This window comes from Puntigrus tetrazona, chromosome 16 (genome assembly GCF_018831695.1).
Source record: "Puntigrus tetrazona isolate hp1 chromosome 16, ASM1883169v1, whole genome shotgun sequence".
NCBI classification, from domain to species: Eukaryota; Metazoa; Chordata; class Actinopteri; order Cypriniformes; family Cyprinidae; genus Puntigrus; species Puntigrus tetrazona.
In genome coordinates, this window is record NC_056714.1 from 9,275,519 (window position 1) to 9,285,965 (window position 10,447).

Here is a 10,447-nt window from a genome sequence, read left to right on the forward strand (position 1 = left end):
TATAAAAAAAAATCAAAAGTGGGAGGGTCTGAGGTGCCCCAAGGACAGTCTGAAACAAGCTAATTAGAAGTCAGCCTCAAGTCACATGCATTTCAAAAGCTTTACATACCTAATAGACAACCATTAAGTTTGACTTTAAAGCTGTCATTGATCATCATATTTTTCTCTTTTGAGAACTGATTGTTTTATCAAGGTATTAGCAAACGAAAAGGACATCCTTAAGAAAAAAAAAATAGTATGTGCTTTAGTAATTTGTCAACATCTGCGTCAGATGTTTGTGTATAAATACTTTCAGCTCATTTGATGTAATTGAGTTGACTGTGCTTCACACAATATACCACATAAACAGTTTTAACTTACACTACCTATAAAAAGCTACTCTCGATACTTATGAGAACACTCTTGTTCGACCAGTTATTAAGTTTGTGTATCACAAACAAATTTGTTAAATAACCTCAGTTGGTGACAATAGTGAATGCGTGCACCTGGGAGGTTATAAATAAACATTAAACAGACATACTTTCAGTTATCTTTTTCTTCTGGTGCAGGTGTGTGTGTTTTGCTTCGTGTTGCATAATAGTAGTAATAATAGCAATAATAGTTTGTCTTTCCTTTTAAAAAAGAAAGAAAAGAGTGCAATTACTTACATGCATATGTCATAGATTGTGTGGTGGTTGTAAAAAAAAAAGAAGAAAAAGAAAAAGAAAAAGAAAAGACTTAAGCCTAAACTTAAGACAAAAGATTTTGTTTGCATCCCAGGAAGCTGAATCTAGTTTGAAGTTAGTCCAGAGTATGTTCCTTTATACTGTGCTGACAGGCCTGCAGAACGAGGTGACCAGGCCAGCATTAGAGGTGACCTGCGGCCTTATTTGACACAAGCTGATGTGAGTGATGAACTGCTGTTTGACAAAGTCAATCAGGCATGTGCTCACGAAACCGAGCGACAACAAAAAAAGAAACAAGTCCAGCCAAATGCCCAGAAATTGCACACAGTTCAATCCGGGACATACCTAAAGGGAAACAAATATGTCCGAAATATCCAGAAAAAAACTGAGCTGAGAGAAATGCGCACAGGCATGGCTCTGTTGAAAGACCTTAGTGCCGAAGTTTCTCAAATTTGAGAGTCAATTAAACAACCTTAGGTCATGTCTACTCAATGTCCTCCTCCAGTGACAGGAGTCACCAGTACACCTTATCCACCAAATCAGTATGCACCTCCAGGTTACTGGCAGCAATCTGATCAGCAGAGAATGGCAATTCAGCGACACACAGTGATTCCCAGTGCAACGTTATCAGTTCCCTCCAAGTCGGGTAAGGAAATGCCTTGCATGCCGACAAAGTAGATTAGATATCTATTGTACTCACTGTTACAAGTGTGATGATAGTGACCATTTCTCAGCTGGCTGTCGACCATGGGTACCCATGATGCATCAGGTAGGTCATTTAAACGAGGCTGGGTCACGGCCTCGGGACAGGCAGTGACCGGTGCTGAAGAAGAGTCCCCTCAAAGCTGTACATATTATGGCACCATCCATTCTAACCTAATGTTGAGGAACTGTGCAATTGTAGGCAGATGCTATACTGCTCAAAAGCATGTCAAGCAGATCACTGGGCAGATCATAGGAAGCAGTGTAGATTAGATTAAAAAATAAATGTAAATCTTACCTCTGCTACCACAAAACGGAGATTAAATAAAACCCATTTGTGCTGCACTCATTGGAAAATCATTGGGAGGACGCAATACACACAGTGGTTCGCCAAGTGGGAAAAGGTAGTTCTGTCTATGAGGTAAAACTGGAAAGAGGAAAAGGAAGGTCAAGGGTTCTACACCGAAACCTTTTGTTACCATGTCACTACCTACCATTTAAATTGGAGCACCAACCAGAGCCAAAAGCGAAGAGGAAAAAATGCAGACCAACCTTCACGGAAAAAAGCATGATTGTGACTCAGAAGATGATGAAGAATGTGATTATTACTACTTACCTGCGGCCCAGCTTCAGCAACCTGTGGGACAAAAAACACAAACTCGTCTGCATTTAAAGACCTGCAATCTTTTGACAGAAATGAGTTAGAGGAAACCAAATTACTGGTTGTCCAGTTCAGTGAACCTGAAAAGGAAGGAGATGAAGGAGAAGATGTGGGGGTGGAGGAACAACTGGCCACTGATGATGTGGTGAATGGACCTGCAGCACAGAGCAAAGGTAACGATGAAAGACAGCAGGGGTGCCAAAGGTTTTGAAGAGAGAGGAGACCACCAAAGACATTACCTTGGTACTCCGGCATGCTATGGGATAGAGTATCTACATCCAGGAACGTCTTTGCCTTTCCAATATAAAATACAGGACTTGAATCAGTGGGCTCCCCCAGGACAGTATTATCAACCCCACTATTTATACACATACAAAGAATTATATGCACATTAGAGAGGGTGGTTTAGTAGATGGAAAAGTGTCTTAAAAGGAAGACAGGAGACTATATGGTTCTCTAAACAGACCTTTATTGTAGAACTGTAGATACAGTACGTACACATGTTTGCATAACATGATATCAACTGTTTAAGTGAAAAGCCGAACAATGCAAGGGTCTTATTCGCCAAGCCAGAGTGTACTTTGATCATCAGGGTGAAAGATTTGAATCAGAGGAAAAGAAGTGTGCTCTCATGTTAACCTTACTTATCAGAGAAGTTTTTGAATACCCCTCTGGAGGCCAAGATATTTCAACCCAGATTATTAGTATGCAATCGAATTCAAAACCTCTCGTGCCCAAAGTGGCTGGAATGATGTTGCTGTGAAAGCCATGTTTCAAGTTTATCAACCGAACTACAGACAGAACTAGCCTGCAAAGGGGAGGATTTGGGTTTTTCTGAGTTTGTTAACCTGGCCATCAGAATTCATGAGACAGTCATGAGACCTCACCTCATGAGACAATCCCCAAAACTAAAATGAAGAAAGGGGATCCGCTTAATTCACCAACACCAACCAAGGCCGAGACATGTCAAGAAATCGAACCCATGCAACTCAACATTTCCTGGCTTTCTGAGGGAGAGAGGGAGAAACACAGACGACTTTGTTTGTGTTTTTACTGTGGCGCCTGGCTATGCAGTCATGATCCTAACATTTCCTGGTTTAACAGAGAACTCACTGGTTGGTCGACCTTCTGTCAAAATCACTGCTTCCCGAATAATCCCCAAATGTGCCTCACAACCAGCATAGAAAACCCTGCCTGGATAAACCCATAAATATCCCTGCTTGCTACCAGGACCTCTCTGATGTATTTAGTAAAGTCAAAGCGACACAACTGCCACCTTACCGACCCTAGGAGGCCACCATCTACACAAAACTGGACTTGAGGAGTGCCTAAAATCTAATCCGCATCAAGGAGGGCGACTAGTTGAAGACTGCATTTCTCACCATCAGGGGGCACTATGAGTATCAGGTAATGCCGTATGAACTAGCCAACTAAACCACTATCTTACAATCATTCATCAACAAAATCTTCAAGGACAGTATCAATTGGTTTGTCATCGCTTACATTGACGACATCCTAATATATTCTAAAACTGAGTCCGAACATATCAGGCGTTGCCCGAGTACTAACTGTGCTCAACCATCAGACTTCCTCTGCAACTACTTCCTGTTTGAGGGCTTTATAACCAGAGGCCCTCCATGTGCTCAAATGCGAAGTATTGCCAGTTCTGCCTTACTGAGCGTTATTTAAGTTATTCTGCCTGAATTCCTTGTGTATGATTATGCCTTGTTTTCTGGTCACTATTCTTTGGATTTGCCCCTTTTGCTCTGTTTGCCTGGTTTGGATTGTATTATTGGTTTTGACCCACTGCCTGCTTACCGACATTGCCGTTTGGATTTGCCCTATTAAACATCTGCGAATGGATTCTAATTCTGCCTCAACGCTGTCATTACACTCCCTAACACTGTTCGGGAAGCAGACACACTCTGTCACTTTAAGATTAAAGATACATATTTTTAACATAGCCTTCACATAAAACACTAATACGCTTATATTATTCAAATCCATTAAAGGATTTTTAGGCTGCATTAATTAGATGACCTGGAACCAGGAACACTTCTCATAAAACACAATGTACTCAATACATTGTAAAAAGAATGGCATCTACGCTAATGTTAGTCTGTTTCTTTCTTATTCTGTTTCTCAGTTTGTATCCAGATCAGATGGTGGATCAGCACCCAGAGATGACGTTCATTGGAGACCAGAACACCTAGATGACCACCAGAACCAGACGCACAATCTGACATAGCTGCATTGAAAATTTAATTGAAATCCAATAATTGTTACATATACACAGGAACAATGAGAGACACACACACTTCAATCTTTGAACAGGGACAAAGAAATGCAAACAGAGGTAGCACAAACCATCCAGGGGGGAGTGCCCTCTAGGGCAGTTCGTGGGCACTCCAGCAGCTCAAGATCATAACAGTTGCATCTAAATTTTTCCCCTTTTTTTAAATTTCTGCTAAATTGTTTTTGGGACAACTGTTTCCACGATTGATTGATGAGAAATAAATGAAATCAACTTATTAAATTTAAAATTCAAATTCTTATTGTTGTACGAAAATTAGCTATACTGTATAATACAAATGACATTAGAATGCAGGTATCAGTCTCATTAATAGTGAGGGTTCTTTTGTAGCCTGTATACATTTTTTGTAGCCTGAAAAACAAAAAGGGTTCAATCTACAGAAGCTCAGTGTCAATCTCAGTGCTCAGAATGCAGACAGACCACTCTCAGAAATAAAGGTACAAAAGCTGTCACTGGAGAGGTACCTTTTGAAAAGCTCCTCTTTTGTACCTATTATGTTCAAATCTGTACACATTTTAAGCACTAATACGTACCTTTAAGGTACAAACATGTACCTTTTAAAGAGGTACTGCCCCAGCAACGTTTTTTGTAGATTTATTTATTAGAGTGAACTTTATAGATCAAAGGTGGCAAAAAAGTATTAGTTTTAAAATTGAAAAAAAAAACTTGTGGTAGCTGAGATTCTTATTGTGATGCCAATAATAGTTCTAAAACATTCCATCTAAGGAGTGTCACAGAAAACCGAAACAAAAGACATTTTGTTCAACTAATAACAAAAGTCTGATCAGCAAAAAAGTGTACGAGCAGGTTTAGTCAACACACTAGTCTCTTTGACTATCAACCACATACCATCTACAGGTAATTGAAATATTTATAATTTTTTACCGTTATAGATGGTAACTTTTCTATATGCAGTAATCAGTTAGCAGTATGTTATAGATTAGCTAATGAATTAGTTGGTTGTCATCATATAATCATTAATAAGTGTTTTATTATGACCCACAGTGTATGTTTTAGTATTGCTACAACTATACCCATGTTTAATTGTGACTGGTTTTGTGGTTCAGGATCACAAACACTTAATTTCTTATTATTCCCTTAGATTTCAGCAATTTATTCAAAAATGTTGCAGTTTTTTCTGATTCTGTCTGCAGTTTATGCCATAAGCATGGCAGCGCGTGAGTATTACAACACTGATACAATTGTTCGGTTTTTAAATAAGTAAGCAGATAAATAAACAACTAAATATAGAAATACAATATACAGGTACAATGTAAACAAGAGTGACTACAGCTCTGCCATTTATTTTCTTGAATAATCCTTCATAGACGAAATACGTGCAAGACTGTTTTGAAAGCTATTATTCATTTTTTCAGCATTACCTGATCTTTTCTCTTACTCCCCTGCTGTTGGAGATGGCAGTGGGACTGAATTTTCCACCGCCAGTGAGGGTTGTATCACTGGTATCAGAGTCTGGGAATCCAATAACTACTGGGCATCCAGTAACTACATCACTGGGTAAGTTTCTCAAGCACCACTCGACAGATTTCGAATCACCCATACTTTTTTTTAAATTATGACTTTAATTTATTGGCATCAATTGATACTACAAATGCTTCTCTCAGGGAAGCATTTGTGATTTAATGTATGTAATAGAATTTTACATTATGCATGTCATTGTTTATGGCATATGCACTATTGAACATTTCCTACATTACCTATTAGGTTCCAGCTGAAGTACGAGAGTAACTGGACGGCACTGGTTGGTGTAAATAGTGGCAATCCATCGGAAATTACACTCGGTGACAAAGAAGCAATTATTCAGATCTCTGGAAAGTATTACTCTGGTTACATCTATGAGCTTGTGTTTGTCACTAATCAGGGGCGCTTATTTAAAGTGGGACAGTCTAGTGGGTTCTCATTTAACTTCTATCCAACCCAGAAAGGAAATGAGCTGCGTTTTCTCAGTGGACGACAGAATGGAATGGGCATCACCTCTATTGGGGCTCACTGGGCATAATACGTATGAAGTAAAATATTTTTAGCATAAATTTTGTGACTTTACTAATCTACAGAGATGAAATAATCTTGTACTTGTGTAACTTTAATGATTTGATTATATTGTTTTACCTGTAATACATTCATAGAGTGTTCTTGTGTCTGTGGCAGTTTGTCTCATTGAGTAATTCATTTATTCGTTTATTACAAAGATATGAATAAACTACAATAATATCCAAATGCCTTAAATGTGTGATATATGGATAAAATAATAAACAGGCTAAAAATGGGAACTTGTACAGCTTGACATGAGGAAAATGTACAAAAACCTGAATACATCACATGAATATGCCACTGAATATGTTATAAACAGTATGTATATTTTATAACATAATATATTTCCTCAGGCAATATGATGTCAATATTTATCAGGGTAACAAATGACACTAAAGTAATGAAGAAAAGAGAATTAAATAAAATGCAACACAAAACCATACTTAATGTGCATTGTTCATAATAAAATAACAAGAAACATTATTAAAAAAAATTAACTTGTGATGTGTCAAGCAGGGACGTCTTTTTACTGCTAATTACTGTTGCTTTAATTACTGTTTCAGTGCTGCATTTTACATTTTTGTTTTCTTTTAAAATTCTCAAACATTTTAAGTGTTAAACAAAAGTTAATTTAGAACAGAATATAGTGTGCATCACCGATGCCATTACCCTTATGCCATTTCAGTGTATATTGAAAATTTACAGTGGTGTGAAGAGTAACTAAAAGCCATACTTAAAAGTAAAAGTACAGATACCTTACAGTGAAAATTATTGCTCTACAAGTTACAAGTCACCATTTCCAAAACAACTTGATTAAAAATATTCGAGTATCTGCTTTAACAGTACTTGCATATTGTATGAAGTATAGGAGAAGCAGGGGGGAAACAGGCAGAGGCACGGATCTATGTGCAGAGAGAGCTAGAACAAATAATAAGCCAAAAACCACAGGGAACTGAAACAGATTGGCAGACAAAAGACAGCCATTACATTCAACAACTCGCAAAGAACTAAAGAAACCTTAGGGCTGAATATACAGTACACAGCAGGCTAACAAGCTGAACGAGATAAGATACAAACTGACAAACACCATGGGAGACAGAAAGTGACAAATGTCCAAGTCAAGGTAACAAATGCAACAAAAACAGGAAAGAGACGATTACGAAGAGGGCAATCAAACTTATTTTCTAAAACCAGAATAAAATTGAACTCCTCAAAACTGCTAAAGCAAAACAAAAAAAATACCGCTCAAGAAGGTCTCTTCAGTATGACAGATAAATAAAATCATTTTAAGGTTCTTCTCGCGCTGGATGTGCTGGTTTGGGCCTCATTACCAGCTGGAGTCAAATATAAAACACCTGTGATGCACAACTGCTGGCTGAGGGGCTTACATTCACGTAAAGTAACCTTCTTGACAAGTTTGGGTAATAGTAAATTGCACAACATATAGCACTTGCAGTACCCTGTAAGTTGGTGATAGCGCATATTTTGTAGCATGAATAAACTACTGCAGCAAAGCTAGGTGCAGTGCAAAATGTAATGAGTCACTGAAACATTCATTCCAAATGTAGTGGAGTACAGAGAAAAAGTTACTCTCTACTTAAAGGGCTGGTTCCGGTGCTTATTAGTCTAATCGCTTGTTTGTTTTGTTTTTCTACACTAAACAGGTACATCACTGCACAAACAACCCTTAGACTTATATTTGTTATTATTGTAATAATTAAAAAGACTAACGATTTAACGTAAAAATGATATATATGCGTCATTCACCTTTTAATTTTGAGCAGATGTGTGTGTTAAGAAATATCATATATATATATATATATATATAAGAATACATTCCAAACATACAACTTGCCAGAAACATATTAACCTTTATTAAATTAATTAATTTATTAAATTATTAAATCCTAAAAGTGTATTCACTTACTCAACTCAAAATGGTAACTTTTTCAGGTATTTTCATATGAAATGTGTAATTGTGCAAACATTAAAATGAAACTTTACATTTACATTTATTATTATTTATTATTTAGCAGATACTTTTATCCAAAGCAACTTCCAATCGTAGAATACAGCTTTACGGAAACCTATGAATTAATTTGTTAAAAATTAATTCATGGGTTAAATAATTATTTCAGTAAAATCATTACATGTACAAACACATTGCAGCATTTGTCTCTATTGCTATATATTGTTTTAAATTGTAGCAATAAACATTGGTCCATTTTACGTGTCTGTTATTGTTTCGTTATTTTGCTCCTACTGACAGCTGTGTATAGCCCTAAGGAAACTTTTTCATGTCCAAGTGATAGATTAGTCTGTGTTTTCTCTTCATCTGGGTCAGTCAGTTATTTGCAGATACAGAGATCCTCGTAGATTTTAAGTAATTCTCAATTTCTTATGACTAGTTTCCTTTTTGATTTGGAGTGATTCTAATACTTGTGATACTTTCTGCTCTTAATCTCTTTTCTTACTTTTTACACACTGTCTATTAATTTATCTATTAACCTATTTATTAATTTTGATAAAACCTAAGAGTTTATAAATACTTATCTGGTGTATTTACCTGAAATCATATCTTGTGTATCAATATTGACCTATAGGCTCATCTTAACCATTACTAATACCAGAGGAGTGCAATAATGTGTATAATCATTCTAGGGCCATATTATTGGCTCGTCCTGAGACAAAACCCTGTGTTTCACAATAAGAGAACTTGGGAGGTGTAACTCTTGAGAAAGCAGGGGGCGCTAGTATATCAACATAGTACAATAGTGACAGAAAAGTACGCTGTACTAATCATTTCAAGCAATGAAGGTACAACCTTTTTCATGTTTTAAATGAAATTTAAATTACATTTACAATTACATTTTATTTTTAAATATAGCTTTTTGCTCTTAATATTTTAATCAATGTGAGCACTAAAAATCAACTTATCAAGCCAGAAAGATATTTAGAAAATGCAACCCTCTTAAGCTGAGTACCATATGCACCGTTAATATCATTAGTGACTGACAGTTATAATACTATGTCCTCATCTAAAACCTTACATGTCCGAACACATTCAAGGACAAGAAAGGTATCAAAAACATTGTCAAAGTGCTGTGACATCAGTGGTTCAATCCGAATGTTTCGAAGCAATGAGAATTGCAACAAGAACAACTCCTGATGTCACATGGACTCCTTTACCTTTCAGGACCATAAAAGTGTCTAACAGAGGATCAGAAAGCTCTTGAATTAAATCCAAAACATCTTAATTTGTGTTCAGAAGATGAACGAAGGTCTTGAATGGGTTTGGAGCAATATGAGAGTGAGCAATTAATGACAATTTTTTGAGTGAACTATCCCTTTAAGATACGATTAACAGACAAATAGTGCTTTAACTGTTCATTTACATAAATTCAAACACTTTAACTATGATAGACTGTTATGAGATGGAGGATGAAGTATGCAGGCAGGGAATGTTGATCTAAAAGACAGTTTAATATAAAAAAAAGGACAAATAAAGTACCAAAGCACAGGGGAAACAATATACAATATACAACATAAAGTTCAACAACGGACCAAGCACAAGTCAAAAGGACTATTTATAGATATAGACTAGATAGGACTATTTATACGCAGGAGAACGCAAGGAACCAATGAGTTACTAATACTAATTTGTCCTTGCACTTTTTGCCCTAGTTTGCACACTGGGTTTTGCACTTTACTCCCTTGCTGTTTGCACTAGTCTGCACACTTTGCACTTTATGAGGCTAGGACACTGTCTTAGCTCAGTATGTGAGTTTTTTGACACCAGGTCCTGGAGAAACGTTGTCTCATTTCGCTATGTACTACACAGCTATATGTAGTTGAAATTACAATAAAAAAACACTTGACTTGAGGAGTGGGTGTGGTCCAATGAGTGTCTAAAAACTAGTGGGAGTAGCTATGGAAACAAACAAGGTACACAGCAGACTGATGCAAAACACACACAAGAATTGGAATCAAATTCAGGTCATATCATAAAGGCTTTACTGAGTATGTTCAAAAGTACAACAAAAAGGAAGCTGT

At 36.8% G+C, this 10,447-nt stretch overlaps 1 protein-coding gene across 1 annotated transcript; it reads left to right on the forward strand.

Annotated features, from left to right (window-relative positions):
* Positions 1–5,146: 5,146 nt before the first annotated feature.
* LOC122360803 (zymogen granule membrane protein 16-like) lies at positions 5,147–6,362 on the forward strand. Its single transcript, XM_043261664.1, has 4 exons — positions 5,147–5,200; positions 5,445–5,520; positions 5,719–5,860; positions 6,068–6,362. The coding sequence occupies exons 2-4, from the start codon at positions 5,466–5,468 to the stop codon at positions 6,360–6,362; spliced, it is 492 nt and encodes a 163-aa protein (XP_043117599.1). The 5' UTR covers positions 5,147–5,200; positions 5,445–5,465.
* The last annotated feature ends 4,085 nt before the right edge of the window (positions 6,363–10,447 follow it).